The 22,033-nt window shown below is 39.7% G+C and overlaps 1 protein-coding gene across 1 annotated transcript in view; it reads left to right on the top strand.

The window, feature by feature from the left end:
- The window catches only part of LOC132828396 (mitogen-activated protein kinase 13-like), an 80,077-nt gene that overhangs the window by 18,843 nt on the left and 39,201 nt on the right, over nt 1–22,033 (top strand). Inside the window, exons 3-5 of the mRNA XM_060845467.1 lie at nt 12,069–12,127; nt 12,871–12,976; nt 15,859–15,888. Coding sequence (XP_060701450.1) covers nt 12,069–12,127; nt 12,871–12,976; nt 15,859–15,888 — 195 coding nt within the window. The remainder of the gene's footprint in view (nt 1–12,068; nt 12,128–12,870; nt 12,977–15,858; nt 15,889–22,033) is intronic.

Raw genomic sequence — 22,033 nt, 5'->3', positions numbered from 1 at the left:
CAAATTTTAGCAGGACTTATACACTTAATAGTCAGATTCTAGGGAGTGTTGCTGAACAAAGAGACCTTGGAGTGCAGATTCATAGCGCCTTGAAAGTATTCACAAGTAGATAAGATAGTGAAGAAGGTGTTTGGTATGCTTTCCTTTTTTGGTCAGAGTATTGAGTACAGGAGTTGGGAGGTCATGTTGCGGCTGTACAGGACATTGGTTAGGCCACTTTTGGAATATTGCGTGCAATTCTGGTCTCCATCCTAAAGGAAGGATGCCATGAAACTTGAAAGGGTTCTGAAAAGATTTACAAGGATGTTGCCAGAGTTGGAGGATCTGAGCTATAGGGAGAGGCTGAACAGGCTGGGGCTGTTTTCTGTGAAGCATCAAATGGTGAGGGGTGACCTTATAGAGCTTTATAAAATCATGAAAGGCATGGTTAGGATAAATCGACAAAATCCTTTCCCTGGGGTGGGGAGTCCAGAACTAGAGGGCATAGATTTAGGGTGAGAGGGGAAAGACCTAAGGGGCAACGTTTTCATGCAGAGGGTGGTGCGTGTATGGAATGAGCTGCCAGACGAAGTTTTGGAGACTAGTAATATTGCAACATTTAAAAGGCATCTGGATGGGTATATGAATAGGAAGGATTTGGAGGGATATGGGCCGGGTGCTGGCAGGTGGAACTAGATTGGTTTGAGATATCTGTTCGGCATGGATGAGTTGGACCAAAGGGTCAGTTTCCATGCTGTACATCTCTATGACTCTATTTTGCTTTAATTGGACTCACTTTCTATCTCAATAAAGAATTCTATCATGTTCTAATAATTTTTGCCTAAAGGACCTCTCACAACATGATTGCTAATTGACACCCCTCCCATTGCACGAAACAAAATCTTGGATGGCTTGACCCAAATTTGCCCCCTTTGATTCCTCAATGTACCAGTCCAAAAATCCAGTTTGTATTCACTCCAGGAATTTATCCACTACAGTATTGTTACTAAAGTGGTTTACCTGGTCTATATGTAGATTAAAATCACCAATGATTATTGTGACACCTTTGTTGTTTACGTCTCTAATTTTGAGTTTAATGCCATTCCCTATCTTACCATTATTGTCTGGAGCCTTATTGACAACACCCAGCAACATTTCCACCCCTTGTTACTTCTTGGCTCTACCCAGACTGATTCCATATCTAGATTTCATGTACCAATATCACTGTATTTTCACTCCTGTACTGATTTAATCTTACATGAAAACCACTCCACCTTTTACTATTTTCCTTGTTGTTTTGAAAGATTGAATGTTTTTGGACATTGAGTTCCCAGCCTTAGTCATCCATGTCTCCAAGTATAACTGTTTGAGCTGTCACTGCATCTACCTTTTTATGAATACAATATGTTTTCAAATATAATATTTTTAGACTTACCTTTTTGACTTTTTCCACACTTTCTTTATGCTCCACTTCTTGAGTGGAACTTGAACCCCTGATCTTGTGCCTCAAAACCAAGTATGTTACCAATTGAGTCACAGTTGAATAAAGAACTTAGAGCAAAAATAAGTTTATCAAAAGTTGAGTGTAATAAATGAGGAGAGAATCATATTGAAGAATATACATGGTATAGAGGGAAGGAGAAAGGTAAGTTTCAACATGCATCATAACAGAACATCTGGGAATAGAGTAAAGGAAAATGAGATTTTAGAAGTCGATCCAGAAAAGAATATTAACAAAAGAGTGGATTGCTTACAGATAAGAGGGTACCATCTCATACTTGAAAATAAGGGAATAGTGGACATGCATAAAGAGTATTTTGCTCCACTGGGCGTGAGCCATGTGTGCTTGCAATTGCGGTTAGATGAGGATTCCCAGAAGTATGCTACTGTTAATACTCATAGGGATTTGTACCAATTTACGAGACTGCCATCTGGGTTATCGTCAGCCGGTGCAATTTTTCAGAACATTTTCCAAGGTCTACCCAGGTTGCCATTTATTTAGATTATATGCTAATAATAGGGAAGGCCAATAAGGAGCACTTACAGAACTTTGATATAGTCCTTAGATACTTCTTGAGGTGCGCGTATGTCTTAGGAGGAGGAAAAAAAAAGAGCTGACAGGTCAGAGTGGTACAGAGGAAGGACATCCATTTCCCAGGGAACAGTCAGAGAAGGACACACCACCAGACCCTGGCAGCCTAGCCTGAGGGCACCACCTGGTTCTATGCAGTCTTCATAATCCAGAAATATATCCAGCCATCCTCACAGTTTATTACTTAACATTTCACAGGAGCTGTCAAAATGGCTTCCTGTGCTCCACAGAATGTGGTAGCTACTGTCATGAGCCTCATGAATCGTATCTCCTGCCAGAAATGTGGAGGTCACTCTGACTGTTTTAAAAATTAGTAGGCGTGGCATGGTAATCTATACGTCTTAAAACCTGACCTTCGTTGGAGATGGGTACCAGCTATAAACACAGCAGTCTGGAGATTTAGGCATGGTCTTCCAGGAGCACAATCATGAGACTTTGGGTCTCATGACAGAGTAACTGCTTGGTACAAACAGCTGAATAGTGAAAAGCCAAAAGAAGTGTGGGCATTGTTTATGTCTCTGTGGCCAGAGTGAAGCCAGAGAATTGGAGGATACATAGGTAATGGGAGGAAGGAGTGATTGGAGGTTGACTGAGAAGGGGAAAGGAACAGAGGTTGGTATGGTTCAGGAGCAGTAGCAATCAACTGGGAAAATTGGGGGTCATGCATGGCTGCATGCTTACTTATAATGCGAAGTTGGGGATGGGCAGCACATGAGCTCTATATGAAGGAAGGAAATTTGAGTTAATGTATCTGGAAGGCCAAGGTCTTATATTACCAGTTGCAACAGGACAATGACAGTGGAGACTACAAACTGATATAAGACCCCTTCTTAGTTGACCTCTATCTGGAAGTGTATTCATCCTTTTTACATGTCACACTGGGGCTTAATAAATAATTAAGTCAGTGACTGCAAAATGGGTATTGCATGACCAAATGTTCTATCCTGCAATCACTGGTGTCTGCTGTAAAATCTAGTAGTTGCTGTCAAAGGGCCGTAAACAGCACAGAAATAACCCATCTGTCAGTACCACCAATTTTGTGTTCAAGGCTATGTTTAAATCTGTCCACAGTATATATGATGTTTCCTATTAAATTATTTGGCCTTATCATGGATAGAAGGAAGGAAAGTAGTAGCCTGGAGTCCAACCACTCCTCAGCAGGACAGCGCTTCAATCACACAGAATGTAAGAAGCTAATAAAACAATATAAATTCATTTCTATCCACAGGCAGAATTACTGAAATCTGTACTTAGCTGTTCCATTAAGTTCCATTGAAAGAAATGTCTCATGTATTTCGGGTTGATGTGAAAATATTTAATTTAAAGTATTAGCCAGAGAATGATTAGAATTTTAGATGTTAGCAAACAAAATAAAACCTATATTCACTATCCCCTGTTTTGGTCATTTAACAATCAAAGGCATCAGTGATTTAAATTAGACATTACAGGCACAGCTGGGCACTACTGGCTTTGTTTGCCAAATGTTATAAATTTATCATTTATGAGTGCACTGTGAACTAATGCTATTAATTTTCAATACCCTTCCAGCCCATTACATCTTTTATGCTTTTAACAAAAAAAATCAAATCAGTAAAAAGTACCGAATTATACAGCATGATAATGTTGACTCCAGCTGCTTTCTGACTGTTTTTGCAAAGTCACTCGGAGCTGTTCATTTGGTATTGACTGTTCTGGCTTCCAGATGTTAATGATTTTCACTTAGGGCAGTGCAAAACATTGAAGTCAGGAATCACAGCAATAGTAGTAACACCAACGCAACAAAATTACTGACAACGTGTAGAGTAGCTTAGAACATGTTATCTCCATTCTCCGATTCATGCTTTTCTGTTTTCTTTCTAATAACTATCTCTATTTATCTGTGATCTCTGTTGACTCATTCGCTCAACTGTAATGAATATTAAACCTTTACAGACAATCATGAGCACACAGAAAGTCAGAGGTTTATTAAACCTCTACCAAAATCGAGAGTGTGTTGCTGAAAAAGCACAGCAGGTCAGGCAGCATCCAATGAGCAGGAGAATCGACGTTTCGTGCATAAGCTCTTCATACCTGATGGAGTACTTGTGCTTGGAATGTCAATTCTCCTGCTCTTCGGATGCTGCCTGATCTGCTGTGCTTTTCCAGCAACACACTCTCGATTCTGAGCTCCAGCATCTGCAGTCCTCACTTTCTCCTCATTGATTTAAACTTCTACCAGTCAATCATGAACATTAAGAAAGCCTGAGATTTATGGAAAGTAAGTGTAATGGCCCAAAGTGCTGCCATAACACCGACAGACTTGGAACTTTAGGCAGATGTATCTTGAATTCTTATTCAGAGCCACAGGATGATACCTTCCATTCCTCAGTTCTAATCTACTCTCATCCTACTGCTTGTACAATATTTATTGGGATGAAAGAAGTATGATATGAGCATTGCTTGTGAGTCTTGACAGCATGAACATTGCAGGTAAAATTAAACCCAGCCAACTAAGCATCAAGCAGTTTGATGGGTCAACATTGTGTACAAACTATCATGTTTTCTTACATTTGTAGAGTGTATTTTTGGAAGTGAAAATTAATCTTAGAACTTTTGAGCAGTAAAAATATTAATAGTTAAGAACAAGCGATTCAAATATAATTGACAGCATTATGATGGGTTTTTTAAAAAAAAGATTAGCTACTTTTGGTTCCACTTCTGGTCCAGTCTCATCTCATTACTTTTCCTCATCAAAGATAGCGTGTGATCAGCTTTGAGGATACTGAAAATTAGAAGCATCCATTTTCTTTCTATCACTGCCGAATGTGGATTGGGATGGAAATAGCAATGCATATTGTCAAAGTTTGGCACTTTGATAAACCAAACACAGCACCCTTAACCATTGATCATTTCACTGCAAAGTTAATCAAGAGTAATAGGCTAATGGCTGACCAGCATTTATTGCCCATCCCTAGCTGTCCTTCTGAAGGTAATGCTGAGCTGCAATCCATTATCTTTTGCACTAATGTACTGAGCTCTTCTGTCGTTGAGGATGGGGATGTTTGTGAGCTTCCTCCTCCAGTGAGTTGTTTAATTGTCCACCACCATTCACGACTGGATGTGGCAGGACTGCAGAGCTTAGACCTGATCCATTGATTGTAAGATTGCTTAGCTCTGTCTGTCATTTGCTGCTTATGCTGTTTGGCATGCAAGTAGTTCTGTTTGGTAGTTTCATCAGGTTGACACCTTATTTTTAGGTATGCCTAGTGCTGCTTCTGACATGCCCTCCTGCACTTCTACAATATACATGATCCATCTTGGCCTCCTGAAATGGTTGATCCCCTGCCTTGATGTAATGGTTGAACGGGGGATTTGCCGAGCCGTGAGATTGCAGATTTTGCTGGAGTATAATTCTGCTGCTGTTGATGGCCCACAGTGCCTCATGGATACCTAGTCGTGAGCTACTAGATTTGTTTGAACCTGTCCCATTTAGCATGCTGATTGTACCACACAACATATTTAATGTGAAGGCAGGGCTTAGTTTCCACAAGGACTGTGCAATGGTCACTCTTATTGATACTACCACGGACAACTGCAGTTGCAGCCGGCAGATTGGTCAGGATGAGGTCAAGTAAGTTTTTCTCTCTTGTTGGTTCCCTGACCACTTGCTGCAGACCCATTGTAGCAGCTGTATCTTTTAGGACCTGACCAGCTTGATCAGTAATACTACTGCTAAGCCACTCTTGGTGGTGGATGTAGTGATTGTAATGAGCACAGTCATGTTGACATCATAGAATATGAATTCTCTGATTGGGGCTGTTAACCTGGTCCAATCAGAGAGCCCTGGCTGGCAGATATAAATGGGAATGTCAGAGGTTCTGCTCACTCTGAGAGCTGGCTCTGAGGGAGCAGGATCAATGTCAAAGACTCTCCACATGTAAATAAAGGGTGATTTGGTGATAGGATACTGGCCTACATGGAGTTATTTTAGTAGACATTGAAATTACCCACCCAGAATACACTTTGTGTCCTTGTCACCCTCAGTGCTTTCTGTAAGTGGTGTTCAACTTAGAGAAGTACTGTTTCATCAGCTGAGGGATGATGGTACATGATAATCAGCAGGAGGTTTCTTTCCCTATGTTTAACCTGAAGCTATGACACTTCAAGTGGTCCGGAGTCAATGCTGAGGACACCCAGGTCAACTCCCTCCACTGTGCCTCCATCTCTGCTGAGTGTGTCTTGCCAGACAGGACTCATCCAGTGATGGTGCTGGTGGTGTCTGGGGTATTGTCTGTAAGGTATGATTCTGTGAGTTTGACTAGTCTATGAGACAGCTCTCTCAATTGTGACCTCAGATGTTTGTAAGGTCAACTTTTCAGGGTTGACAAGGCTGTTTTTGCCATTGTCATATCTGGTGCCGAAGTCAATATCAGGTGGTCCATCTGTTTTCATGTCTAGTAATTGATATATAACTGAGTGATTCGCTTGGCCATTTCAGTTGAGAGTCAGCTACATTGCTATGGGTCTGGAGTCACATGTAGGCCAGACCTGGTGAGAATGGCAGATTTCCTTCCCTAAAGGATTAGTGAGTCGGGTTACCAATAATTAACAATGGTTTCATGGGAATCAGTGAATTCTTAATTCGAGATATTATTATTTAATTCAAATTCCATCATTTGCTATGTCAGGATTTGAACCCAGGACCCCAGAACATTAGCTGAGTTTCTGAGAAAGGCCATTTTCTCTTGATACTGTTTGGGTGTCTTTTGAGAGGCTGGACAAACATGGTGAGCTCATACTCCAGCAATTACTGTGAGATTATGCCCCCTTGTGGCAAAACATATCATCAGCAATTGATGTATTTTACAACTGCAAGGGTTTTTTTGTATACCTGTACATCTGTCACTATGGCTAAGTGCAGGTCTGTTGAATTTGGTAGTGATTTGCATCATGAGGCCATGTGACTTTTCTTGCGGTATCTTACCAAACTTATTGCATTAATTGGTGATTCAGTCTCATGCAAGTATCACCTCCAATTTCCACCCCATTTTACCATTTGCTGTTTCTGGAACAATTTGCTACTCACTGGAGATCCCAGAATTGAGCAGTATCCCTGGCATTGTGCCATATTTAAAAGGCCATTGTGCACTCAAACAAACTGCTGTCATTCAGGAGCTGCCTTGCACAATTCCTGACATTTGTCCTGGACAAGTCAGATTGGGAAAAATTGGTGCTTTGCTTTGTATGCAGGGTCCTGGAGGTCCTGCTGGATGGTTGTGGTGTATAGACAGGAGTTCTTTTTGCCAAGGACCAACGGAGGAGGTCAAGACACAAGACCATGTCTCCTTGTTCCGGGGTTTTCACCCAAAACAGTTCAGTTTCAGTCATCTAGAGGAATGGCCAGAAATACAGGAAGAAGGTCAATGTCCACTCTGCCAGCATTAGTGCAATCACCTTCTCTCCAATACTTCACAATCACTCTGTCATACTACTGCACCCAGCTCTCGCCAAGGCTCATGCTATACCACTTCCATGATTGTCAACAACATGTTCCCCACTCGCCAACACCCATTGCAACCTACAACACCATTAACCCTGTGTGCCCTCTGCACTGTCTAGTTGCACGTTCAGGAAATCTCCCACCTGCACCAACAGTAATAGCTATATCACTCACTTCCATCTTTTGTATTCACACATTCTCTCTCATTCCAACAGCGAAGAAGCGCATAATAGGACAGAAAGTTTCAAGGCATATGGTGTGTTGTTAATCACTCGGCTCCTCATCCCTTATCAACAAATGGTCTTGACCTGACCCACCCAACCAGTGCCTAGACTACCATCGGAGGCTGCCCTTAACTTACTGTGCTGGGACCCCCTGAGGGGAGAACGCAAAAAGGCATTGCAATGTGGGGATGCTGTGAATATTCTGGTAGAATGAGCGAGCCCTATGACAGTGAGCGAAGAGCAGAGACATGCAGTCTGATCCAGTCTGTGAGCTTGTGCATGTCCTTGAGTGTAAAGTGTCCTTCATAATTGTCAGCGCAGCCAGATGTACACCAATAAAGTGAAGAAGTATCCTGTAAGTTGATCAGAGATGTGCCATGAATGTTCGCAGATGCTGGCGTGTCGAATGCCAATGTCTGTGGATGTGAAGTGCCAGTGGCCGTGCCTGTGGAATGTATCCAATGGTTTGGTGCCCAACAGAGATTTTTGGAGCAAGTGGCAAGTTCAATCTGCTCGCAACTCACTATGGTTACCATGTCAAGTTTTCCTGATGGCCCGTTTGTGTAGTGAGTTTTATAAGTTCGCAACCAGTAATGAGTAGGGCTTTTAATAAGTTGTTTAACAAAACAAACATGAGCCAATTGGGAATCTGCTGTTGCCTAACTAGAAATACATACAAGATATGAAAAGATTTAAGGTTCTGTCCATCATATCTTTTGGAAGCATTGCATTTGAATGTGAAATATTTACAGAGTTTGCAATTTAATATTCAATTGAGTTAAAGTAAGTCAAAAGTAACTTAATTGAACATACTTGCAACAATGAGTGAGTAAAGCAAAGAATTTAAATCACTCCACTATTTCTATTTCAAAGCTGCAAATGTACCAAACCACAAGTTGCAGAAAGTAACATGATTAAGCTATTGCCAAATACTCTTCTAAGTTGGGCCTCAACTCTGAATAGAAAAAATGGGTCTTTGCAAAATATCCTCCATGACCCAGAATTATTCAATTTTTAAAAATTCATTTTTATGCTTTAAAAATTGATGTAAGTGTTAAAATGAAGTTAGAGTCCAAACCAAGTTAATAGTCTGGGGCTGTGCCTGTGGGGAGGGGAGGGGGAAGCTGAAGCTACTGACCCACATATTTTCCAGTTGGCTGCTGAAAGAAAAATGACGAAGGACGGAGGTGACCTTTCTGAGGCAGATTCATGGTCAACCTGTTCCTGGGACTGTCATGATCAACTGTAAACCCTTCAGCATCTCTCTGGGCTACTTACATTGGCAACTCCCTTCCATATTAATATAACTGTCGTGGTGTTCAATGACTGTGTGCTAACTGTTGTTAATAATGATTCACATGATGAATACTTCTTTAAAAAGAACTTAAACTTCAAGTGACTGATTGAAAGGATTGCAACAGGCAAGTGAAAAGCAGTGTTATCTCAACTTGATTCAGCAGGCAACTTATACTCTAAACTAGAGATGACAATTCCCCATTTAGCTTCCAACACAACTGAAAATCTGCTATTCTTATACTTTATGCTATCACTTAAGTGGCCTCTGGAAATCAGTCCCATTTCGTACTTGGCTGCTGAGAGCTTGTTTCCATTTTATTTTCCTAGCCAAGTAATTATAATCTCAGAATTTAAAATTACACTGGAGATATCTTCCCCTAAGCCCAGTTAAGTCACTCTTCTGACTTTCTTGAACTCTTCACGAACTCAGTCTCTTGGATCTGAATGTTAGCTCCCAGTCATGTTCTGTGTAGTGAATAGTAGTGCCAGTGTTTTACCTGCATCAGTTTCAGGGCTGGCTACCTCTACTACCCACTGTCTGTTTCTCAGTTTGCCGCAGACTATCTTGTGGCTGACACTTTCAGGGATATCTTGGAAACCCTGTTACCTGAGGTCGCAATGGCTTTCAATGGACTTTCCCCTCTCAAAGCTCATCATCATGGCAGTCTGAACCATGTTGACCTTTGCATTCAGGTAGAACTTTTAATTAGCTATCTTCCAGACACTGCCAACTCCATTCTGTTATGGAAATAAACAGATGGTTAATTCTACTTTCTCTCCACAGATGCTGCCAGACCTGCTGAGTTTTTCCAGTTTTTGCTTTTTTGTGTATTCCCTTGTTACCAGTTTCAGCAACATGGTAGGTGAAAATGTTGAGCACTAGCGCACAAGGTAAGAGTTTAATTATCGAAGAATGCAATTACATGCCTTTTACAGGAAATTCTGGCACTATTGGGTAAATTGTATACAGACCATGCAAAGGTCAACATGGTTCAGACTGCCATGATGATGAGCTTTGAGAAGGGAAAGTCCATTGAAAGCCATTGCGACCTCAGGTAACAGGGTTTCCAAGATATCTCTGAAAGTGTCAGCCACAAGATAGTCTGCGGCAAACTGAGAAACAGACAGTGGATAGTAGAGGTAGCCAGCCCTGAAACTGACGCAGGTAAAACACTGGCACTACTATTCACTACACAGAACATGACTGGGAGCTAACATTCAGATCCAAGAGACTGAGTTCGTGAAGAGTTAAAGAAAATAGCTACAACAATGAGAAACAATTTGATAAACAATGGACTGGAGATTTTTTTGTATTTTTTCAGAAATGCGTTGAAAGATCACTACTATTTAATTGTGTGGTATACTATTACAATTCCAGTCGCTATAAGATTGCATATACCCTCCAGCTTTGTTCACAGTGAGATCCTGTTGAAGAAGATAAACTTTGGATAATTGGATAGGGAAGAACATTGTACATGTTTAATTATTATTCTGTATTCTTTAGTGTGAATATGTATCATTAGAAATAACCTGTAACTATGCAATGTTTGTAGTGTCCCAAGCATGCCTAGATTATTTCCTCTATCCAACGTGTTTGGGTGAATTGACAGGAACTGTGCAGGCAGCTGTGAATTGTTGGCTTGGTGCATGTTGGGCTTTAAAGATAGCACTGGTGCCAGGGATCCTGGCTGGCCCAGGCAGGAGTTAGTGCTTCTGCCAAAGAAGCACGATGTAAAGGTAATGTTGTGAGTTCAGAAAGATAACATGGGAAAATTCATGAGGCTTCAGAGAAAGAGAAACCCTCCATAAAGCCCACCAAAATTGAAACTTAGCCAATTTCTGGTAGGTTTCAGGCAAATGTGTTTAGTCGGTCTCAGGAATTAAATATTAGCCAGAACAAAGGAAGAACTATAGCATCACGAGGTCTGTTACGCTCACATGTACTTTTAAATCGGATGGAAAATATGGTAATACTGCCTATGCAGTGCTACTTCAGTGTTGTACTGAAGTGTGAGTTTACACTGTGAGGAATAGACCTGAAAATTTAGCTTAATTGAATTGAGCAGCTGTCGTTGGATGTCCAAAATCTCCAACATATATACAGATCAAGGAAACATGAAGAATGTAACTTGTTAAACTAGAATAGAGAAAAACTGACGTATTTCTAAGGGCTTAATGCAAAAAAAAATGATGTTAGAACGGCTTTTGGTTGAAATGCCAGAAACATTTTGAAGGGCTGATTGAAGTATAATAAAACCTTCACATGTAATACATATATTTGTAAATTTACATGAATACTTTTTGAATATATGTTATGAAAAGTTGTTGTGCTGCAATATCTGTTTGCTTTCGGTATTATAAAATAATTGTGAAGATTTAGTTATCGAGCAAACATTTCAAGCTAGCTAGTCAGGCGTTTTAGATTGCTCTTGCAATGAACTATAGAAGAAAACGTTGTTTCGTTTCCTTTCTCTTTCTCAGCAATACCTATTTTCTTGCAAAATTCACTATTTTATATTGGTGCTAGCTGAAAGAACTTTAAATTACAACTTTGGTAGCCTGATGCATTTTCACAGGACAAGATTGACCGACAGGTTCACAGTCTTGTCTATCATTATGTCTGACCTTGGACAATTGAGGTCAACAGACTGAATTGAGATTCCAAATCCTTTAGAAGTAAATTCCAAACAAAAATGTCAAACATTTATTTTTGATTCAAGAAAAATGTGTGTGCTGTGAGTAGGAAATAGAGCTTGGAAAACCTGATTTGGACAAGGAAAAGGTCAGGAAATTGAAAAGTTTCCTCCAGATGTTGATAATCCAACTTCTTTTTGTCTATGGTCAAACTGTTTTCCTGAGGTTGAGATTTGTGGTCAAGTTTTAGAAACAAAATAAGTAACTCCATTTAAAACAGAATATATTTAGTTTTCATAGAAGTTGGTGAAAAATGGTTAATGCAAGACAGATCCTGCCTAAATACTCTACAATTCATTTCCAGGTTATTGGTCTCATTGATGTTTTCACACCAGCTCGTACACTGGATGGATTTAATGATTTGTAAGTGCTATGAAAATATATAGTCTAGTAACAGAGCTGCCAAAGTCACATAGAGTCATTAAATCTATCAGGGCTGCGGTTTCCATGCAACTTTCAAAATATGAAAATAACTTAACACTTAATTGGAATAGTACCTGAGTGATGACCAACCCATCTAATTACAAGGAATGATGTATGTTAAAGTAAGCATTGGGCTGGAATTGAAGTGGTGACTCACTGCTGAAATTTGACACAGGTTGTTCTGCTATAACGTATGTTTTGTTAATGCGAATTTGCTATAACGTGATTAACAAACTGGGGACATTGTTCCTAAAGTGTAAATTTTTAAAACATTAGCTGGCTGTAACGCGATTAGATCAGCAACATTTTTAGCACTGGTTTTTCTATAACATGGGGTTGTACAAAAATGCAGCCATTGCGTAAAGGAACTATGTGTACTATGACTTTAGAAGGATCATATTTTATTAATCATTGCTATTGTATTGTCAAGTCCCTGATATCAGTGATCGTTTTTTCCCAGGTTGTCGTTGTCCAAATTAGCCTGAGTTTTGATTGGTGTTTTATGACTTAAAATCTGATAGAAGTGGAATCAAGGACGCCATAACAGATTATTTTTAAATAATTACACTGATCTAAACACATGTATTCTGATATTCATGTGATATACTTTGACTGAACTTATGTAGCTAATAGTTATTTAACATAAACAGTTGGTCACCTTACCTTGAATATTTTATCTTTAGCTACTTAGTTATGCCATATATGGATGCTGATTTGAGCAAAGTCATGGGAAAGCTATCGGAAGACAAAATACAATACATTTTATATCAGATATTGAAAGGTCTTAAGGTAAGAAACAAAAAGCTGTTGATAACTTGATTTTTTTTGACACATTGTTGCAATGTATTATAAAAGCATAAAAATAAATATATGAAATGAAAGCACAATATATTTAAATTCTATTTTAATGCATAAGTATGTAGTAGCAGGATTGTGCAGATTCAGTCACGTCAAATGGCTTTTTGCACATTTCCTGAATTGTATACTGTGCTAATACTGAATCACTGGGTCAGCCCTTTAATAAATACTTGAAGGGGTACAAAAGCAGACAAGTGAGATTAATTGGATCGTTCTACAAAAGAGCAAACACAGACACTTCAGGGTGAATGTCTGTGATTCCATGTACAACATTAACATTGTTAAAATATAATGCTTTTGCTAATGGACTGCTTAAGAAAGATTGTCATTTCCTGTCTTTCCTTATTGACTGCCTTTGCATTATCATGTTAGACTTTCACCTGTTACGTTGTGAAATGTATGCTGCCATTTCAATTACAAGGATTTGCAGCTCATTTACAGTATTAATATTGTCTTCAATAGTAGTATGTGTACCATTTTTAAGGATGAAGCCATCGATTGGAACATTTGTTGGTGTCCAGGCGGATAAGGTTTGTTGGTGTTCAAGGCAGAAATTATTTGTCAACAGTAAAGTCTGATACAATTGTGATAAATGAATTATATTGAAATATAAATTTTTTTGTTGTACACAGGCTCCTTTGCAAATGTGACACATTATCGACATCTATCCTTGTTTTTGTTTTGCCCAGAACAAATAAATCAGATTTTTCAATTTTAAGAGAAAGATATTTAATGCTCATAATCAAAAGGGAATATGCTGCTTGAAACCAAGATTCATTATAATGTGCTCTTTAGAGTTGCTGGATTTCCCTTTAGGTTGCTAGAATTCTATCTGTCCACATTGAAACTCTCAGTGTGAACACAGATTGATTAGGGATAGTTGGTTTTATGTGAGGAGAATTGTGTCTCACAAACGTGATTGAGTTTTTTTAATGAAGTAACCAAAATGATTGAGGGCAGAGTGGTAGATGTTGTTTACTTGGACTTCAGTAAACCCTTTGACAAGCTTCTGCACAATAGGACAATTAATTAAGTTACATCATATGGGATTTCGGGTGAGCTTGCCAATTGGATACAGTATTGGCTTAATAGTAAGAGACAGAGGGCGGTGGTAGGAGATTGTTTCTAGGACTGGAGACCTGGTTCGGTACTGGGTCCACTTTTGTTTGTCATTTCTGTAAAAGATTTGGATGAGAATTTAGGAGGCATGGTTAGTAAGTTTGCAGACAACACCAAAATTGGTGATATGGTAGATAATGGACAGGGAAGAAGGTTATCTAAAATTACAAAGAAATTTTGATCAATTGGGTCAATGGACTGAGGAGTGGCAGATGGAGTTTAATTTGGATCAATGTGAGGTGTTGTATTTTGGTAATACAAACAAGGACAGGACTTATGCAATTAATGGTATGGTAGAACCCTGGGTATTGTTTTGGAACACAGAGACCTAGGAGTTCAAGTACATAATTGTTTGAAATTTGCATTACAGGTAGACAGGTTCATTAAGTAGGCATCTAGCATGCTTGCCTTCATTGCTCAGACTTTGGAGTATAGGAGTTGGGATGTGATGTCAAGATTGTACAGGACGTTGGTGAGGCCTGTGTGCTGTTCTGGTCACCCTGTTACAGGAAGGATATTATTAAACTGGAGAAAGTTCAGAAAAGATTTACCAGGATTTTGCGGGAATGTAGGGTTTGAGATATAAAACTAGACTTGAAAGCTGAGACATTTTTCACTCAAGTGTAGGAGGTTTACAAAATTCATGAGTAGTATAGATAGGATGAATGACAAGGGTCTTTTCTCTAGGGTGGGGGAGTTCAAAACAAGGAGGCATATTCTTGCTAACCCTTAAATCCAAAATCATGAGAAAGTTTATTTCGTTAATGCTGTTTAAGTGTTGATAAAGTTTAGTTTAGGGAAATGTAATGAAAAGAAACGTGAGTTAATTGTTGTCGAGTCATTCCTATTCAAATGTGAAAAAATATATTTGTTGCACTAAGTAGAACTTTGTTTTTTGATATGAATTCACAAGTAGAGATTATGTAGAAGAGAAGAAAATAGATAGCACTAAACAAAAACACGCATGCAAGTTTTCATCCATCTTATGCTATCGTTGATAATAGCCCAGGTCTTTTTTTCATTGCTACAAAATCAGAAAAAAAACAATAACATTTTTAACCCTGGTTTCTGAGACCCCAGGACAACCTAGGGAATTTGAACCAGGGATACCATGGGGTACATCAGATGTATGGTCCAGCAACATAGTTCAAATAGTGACCATTGAATCTATCTGAATTTCCACTTTCAAGGCAAATGCTATATGATTATATGATGCCTGTTCTATTTTTCACCCCTTTCTGAAAAAAAGGCCACTATGAAAATCAACTCTGTCCAAAGGGAGATCCTGGCAGCCAATTGCTATTATTCTTATCTCTTCTACTTTTGAAGATAACTCAGAAAGATGAATTACTGTGTAGATATAGCCATCGCTCACTTTTTTTTCTCTTCTAACAAGCTGTAGGAATTTGAAGCAGTCAGTATGCCAAATTGGGTTTATGAAACTGTCTTGTGTTACCATGTAACACAGCATGTTTACATATCAATGCACTACATCATGTACCTGCCGGATAGATTTTTTTTTACATTTCATCTATTTTGAAACTTCTGGCCCAATTTTAATTCACAGAAACTTACACAGAGTTACATCTGAACATTCTGATTTGATGAATTTACTCTGAATAAAACAACATTTTAATTAAGTGAAATAATGATAACAATATTGTGATAATAGATACTATTCATTTTTCTTTCAGTATATTCATTCAACCGGAATAATCCATAGGGTAAGCTGATTTAAAATATCTGTTATTAGAAAGAATATAGAGGAACAATGTACCATCTTGGAGAAACTTTCATTAATCTGTTATATATTTATGTAATATGTCGAATACAAAGCTGTCTGATTTGCTGATTCAGGTGTTTGTGGAAGTAGGGGAGTGTGATCTATGGGGACAATGGCTCACATGTATTATATTACTAATATATTAGCAAAAATAAAGTCCACAATTGATAGAAATAATTTCTGTTGGTCATTGGACTATTATGTACTTGCACTTAATCTGCTGTAATGGCTTCACCTTTGGGATGCCTTGCAAACAAAGCACATGTAGCTTTGTTTTGACCTGAAGGTGTGTTCCTTGCTGGAGACAGGAGTCTGAAAGGCTTATAAAAATGCAATAGATTGCAGTCTGTGTCTACCCCCGAAGCCTCTCAGCCTTCTTCCCAAAGCAGGGGTTGACTTCAATAGCAAGTATAAAATGTGTCAGACCAGGCTGCAAAAAGGAAAGTAAACACTTAGCCTTATATTCGAGACACAGAACAAATGTACACTGCTCACATGAAAAGAAACAAAAGCTGTACTCTTCTTGGGAGCTGGAATATTTTCATTATTTTACTTGCAAAATTCAGTTTGTTCTCATATCTTGCAGTAGAAAACTTGTGCCAAAACAAACCACTGTCTCCATCTAACTACACTCTGCAAGTAACCAAGCAATGTACCTATATTAAACTCAATTGCAAATTTCAAAGAATTTTCCTTCCTATATTATAATTCACTAATAAGAAAACAAACTAGAGGACCATTAATTTGTATTTGATTAATTGAGACACATGTAACTCCATAGATTGTTTACAAATCAATCGAAATCATTCACATTAGCTTATCCTAAAAACTATTCATTTATTAATACAACAGAGACTCTTTTCAAATGTGCACTAACTTCAACTGCCGTTAAGACGCTTTTACTCTCCATTAGTGTCTCTGCCTTGAGTTTCATCGAGTAAAAAGGTTTCATAGAGTTGCTATGGTAAAATGTACCAACACCACCCATAGAAATTTGACCACTGCAGAGTTTTACAATTCATATAAAACAGTAAGGAAAGTGTTAATAATCAGGATGAAAAATCTCACATACATTTTGTTGTAAATTCTCAACGTGGTTTCAATAAGTTACTTTTTAAGGTTGTGGGTCATCTTTTTCATGGAACTACGAAGTTCAGTGTTCATGAAATCCTACAATGTGGAAATAGGCCATTTGGCCCAACAAGTCCACACCAACCATCCAAAGAGTAACCTCACTCTATATTTATCCCTGACTAATGCACCTAACCTACACATCCCTGAACATGATGGGCAATGTAGCACGGCCAATTCTCCTAACCTGCACATCTTTGGATTGTGGGAGGAAATCAGAGCACCCGGAGGAAACCCGGGCAGACACGGAGAATGTGTAAACTCCACACAGATAGTTGCCTGAGGCTGGAATCGAACCTGGCTCCCTGGTGCTGTGAGGTAGCAGTGCTAAACACTGAGTCACTTTTATTTCCAAAGGTGTCTTTGGATTTATACGGTCTTTCTGCATTTCTACATTTTTAACAATTGATGATTTTGAAATTGTAATAAACCAAGAACTGAGGAAATTTATTGTCAGAAGTGGCTGGGGGTCAGAGGGTGAGATGTTTGATTTATATGACGACTGTAGACCGAGACACACTTTGTAGAAAATGGGACTGCCTTATACACTGAGTCAACTTATACAGCGTGATTTATGGTATGTATTAATTACAAACATTTTACCTTTTGTGGCGACCTTGGACTGGAAACATATGGGTGGTAAATGGCTTGAGCCAGCAGCTTTCATTCCTCAGTATCATCCTACTTTGCTGATCTGCAGTAGATCTAAACCAGTGTCATAAATTCAGTCCCATGTAACTTTTTTTTATCATGAATGTGCAACTCAGAGTTCCAAAGGAACATTTTACAGACTTTGAAACCTGTATTGTTTTTTTATCTGGAGGAAGTGCAGTGCAATATACGTTAAAGTATTTGTCTTACTTCTGTATAATGTTATTTCTTCATAAATATAGAGACATAAGTTTGTTGGCCCATGCTAATAGTTAGTTACTTTTGCGTTTTATGTCAGTTGGGAAGATCTGGAAATGTGGCATCCACTTCAGCTCCTGGCATGTATTCCATTAGTGAACTGTTTATTGTTCACTCCAAAGGCTTGCTGTGCCAAATGTTTGACATATTAAGGCCACACTTTAGTTTCTAACAAGATTATATTTGAGCCACACTGGTTGGCATTGCAGAAGATACTCAGGGAGGAGAACCAATTGTATGACTCAGTAACAAGTGTAACTTTACAGTTTGTGTTTAAAGGAGCCAAAGTGTATTTGCTTGATGCTGGTGTTATGAAGCTTTCTTGATACTGTTCCACTGTACAGCTCAGTTTCATTGCTGCTGCAGGGAAATGGGGTGGGAAATCTTCATTACACATTTCTGCCACTGTATCCAACTTTTAATACATTCTTTCCAATCTTATTTTCCAGCTTGGAATCTGTATCCTATGACATTTCAATATCTGTGAGGGATAAGAAACCAGTCAATGTCCTTGTCTTGTTGTCTAAAGTATTACAACTTGTTATAATAGTAGAAGAGGGGCAAAGTTGGGTAGTGGTGTTGTTACTGTCCAACTGATCCATAGACTGAAGCTAATGCTTTGGGACATTGATACAACTCCAGTTGCTGCAGATGGAATTAAGAGCCAGTGTAATGTTGACCATTGCTGATTGTCATAAAACTCCATCTGGTTCATCAGTATCCTTTAGGAAAGGAAATCTGCCTTTTCCTTTTGCCTGATCTAGCCCCCACGTGATTCCACATCCATGACAATGTGATTGACTCTTAACTGTCCACTGAAATGGACAGCTATTCAATTGTATTTAATTACAACAAAACTGATAAAAGGAATGAAACCAGATGGGATAACAAGTCACTGTGTATAGCAGTGCCAGTTCGTGATGCCAGTTAGTGATGTAACTGTTCTGGAACAGCTTGGTAAGGCGCACAGCTAGTTCTGAAACACAAGTCTTCAGTATGTGATTACATCCATTCCAGCTTTCTGTGGGATTGTAACCTTCAGGGTTCACTCAGTTCCAAGGGTGCTACATTTCACTGTTTCAAAACATCTGAAATGTTCAGTTTCACCCAGCAATGGGGAGGGGGATGTGTTGTTATTGTCAGGTTTTTACCAGCTCACAGAGTTCATGGCTCACTGAAGAGAACTTCAAAAGTTACACATTCGGTTGGACACAGGGAGAGAGAGACACCATGTTGCAGTACTGCTGGGAAGGTAGCTAAACTACACAGATAGTGTCTGGTATATTGTAAGGTATAATTCTGGAGGACTATGTCAGGCTGTTACTTGACTGATCTGTGGGACAGTTCTCTCAATTTTGGCACAGGCCCCAGATGTTAGTGAGGAGCAGCGGTAACTGACCTTCTCAGCAGCACTGCAACATGGAGTCTCTCTCCCTGTGTCCAACTGAATGTGTAACTTTTGAAGTCCTCTTCAGTGAGCCATGAACTCCATGACCTGGTAAAAACCTGACAATAACAACACATCCCCCTTCCCATTGCTGGGTGAAACTGAACATTTCAGATGTTTTGAAACAGTGAAATGTAGCTCCCGTAGAACTGAGTGAACGCTGAAAGCTGGAATGGATGTAATCACATACTGAAGACTGACTGTGCCCTCACCAAGCTGTTCCAGAACAGTTACAATACTGGCACTGACTTGGTAACCCCTAGCAGAGATATTTGTATTGTTGAGAGCCACGGTTGGAGGTGCTGGAAGACTGGAGGGTGTTATTATTTGAGAAAGGCTGCAAGGAAAAGCCAGGAAACAACAGACTGGTGAGCCTAACATCAGTGGAGGGTAAGTTGTTGTAGGGATTTCTGAGAGACAGCATCTACCTGCATTTGGAAAGGTGAGGACTGATTAGGAAAATGCTTTGTGCATGGGAAATTGTGTCTCACAAATTTGATGGAGTTTTTTGAAGAGGTGACCAAGAAGATGGATGAAGGCAGAGTACATAGAGTTTAATTCAGATAAATGTGAGGTGTTGCATTTTGGTAAGACAAACCAGGGCAGGGCTTAGATAGTTAATGGTGAGGCTGGGGAATTTTGTCGAACAGAGACACCTAGAGGTACAGGTACATACTTCCTTGAAAGTGGTGTCTCAGGTAGACAGGGCAGTGAAGACCATATTTGGCATGCTTGCTTTCATCAGTCAGAGACTGATTACAGGAATTGGGACAGTATGTTGCTGGTGTATCAGACATTGGTAAGGCCACATTTGGCATACTGCATACAATTCTGGTTGGCCTGTTATAGAAATAAATATATGAAACTGGAAATGATGCAAAAAAGACTTTCAAAGATGTTACTGGTATTGGAGGGAAGAATGTGACTTTTTCCTTGAGTGTCGGAGGCTGATAAGCGATCTTAAAGAGGTTTATAAAATCATGAGAGCGTAGATAGGGTGAATGGATCTTTTCACAGGGTAGGGGGAGTCCATATCTAGAGAGCATAAGTTTAAAGTGTGAGGCGAAAGAACCTGACGGGCAAAGTTTTCACCCAGAAGGTGGTGCATACGTGAAACAGGTTGCCAGGGAAGGTGGTAGAGATGGGTACAATTACAATATTTAAGAGACATTTGAACAGGTACTGTACATGGATGGGAAATATTTAAAGGGATATGGGCCAAACACAGACAAATGGACTAATTCAGTTTAGGAAATCTGGTCAGCAAGGACGAGTTGGCCCAAAGGGCCTATTTCTGAACTGTGCGACCCCACGACTTAGAGCCATAGAGTCATAGAGATATACAGCATGGAAACAGACCCTTTGGTCCAATCTGTCCATGCCGATCAGATATCCCAACCCAATCTAGTCCCACCTGCCAGCACCCGGCCCATATCCCTCCAAACTCTTCTGATTCATATACCCATCCAAATGCCTCTTAAATGTTGAAATTGTACCAGCCTTCACCACTTCCTCTGGCAGTGCCACCCTCTGTCTGAAAAAGTTGCCCCATAGGTCTCTTTTATATCTTTCCCCTCTCACCCTAAACCTATGCCCTCTAGTTCTAGACTCCCCGACTCCAGGGAAAAGACTTTGCCTATTTACCCTATCCATGCCCCTCATAATTTTGTAAACCTCTATAAGGTCACCCCTCAGCCTCCGACGCTCCAGGGAAAACAGCCCCAGCCTGTTCAGCCTCTCCCTTTGGCTCAAATCCTCCAACCCTGGCAACACCTTTGTAAGTCCTTTCTGAATCCTTTCAGGTTTCACAACATCTTTCCGATAGGACGGAGACCAGAATTGTATGCAAAATTCCAACAGTGGCCTAACCAATGTCCTGTACAGCCGCAACATGACCTCCCAACTCCTGTACTCAATTCTCTGACCAATAAAGGAAAGCATACCAAACGCCTTCTTCACTATCCTATCTACCTGCGACTCCACTTTCAAGGAGTTCTGAACCTGCACTCCAAGGTCTCTTTGTTCAGCAACACTCATTAGGACCGTACCATTAAGCGTATAAGTCCGGCTAAAATTTGCTTTCCCACAATGCAGCACCTCGCATTTATCTGAATTAAACTCCATCTGCCGCTTCTCAGCCCATTGGCCCATCTGGTCAAGATCCTGTTGTAATATGAGGGAATCCTCTTCGCTGTCCACTACACCTCCAATTTTGGTGTCATCTGCAAACTTACTAACTTATGCTTACATCCATATCATTTATGTAAATTACAAAAAGTATTGGACCCAGCACCGATCCTTGTGGCACTCCACTGGTCACAGGCCTCCAGTCTGAAAAACAACCCTCCACCACCATCCTCTGTCTTCTACCTTGAGCCAGTTCTGTATCCAAATGGCAAGTTCTCCTTGTATTCCATGAGACCTAACCTTGCTAACCAATCTCCCATGGGGAACCTTCTTGAACACCTTACTGAAGTCCATATAGATCATATCTACCACTCTGCCCTCATCAATCTTCTTTGTTACTTCCTCAAAAAACTCAATCAAATTTGTGAGACATGACATCCCACGCACAAAGCCATGTTGACTATCCCTAATC

This window comes from Hemiscyllium ocellatum, chromosome 26, assembly GCF_020745735.1.
Source record: "Hemiscyllium ocellatum isolate sHemOce1 chromosome 26, sHemOce1.pat.X.cur, whole genome shotgun sequence".
NCBI lineage: Eukaryota > Metazoa > Chordata > Chondrichthyes > Orectolobiformes > Hemiscylliidae > Hemiscyllium > Hemiscyllium ocellatum.
This window is presented reverse-complemented; position numbering and strand designations above follow the sequence as displayed.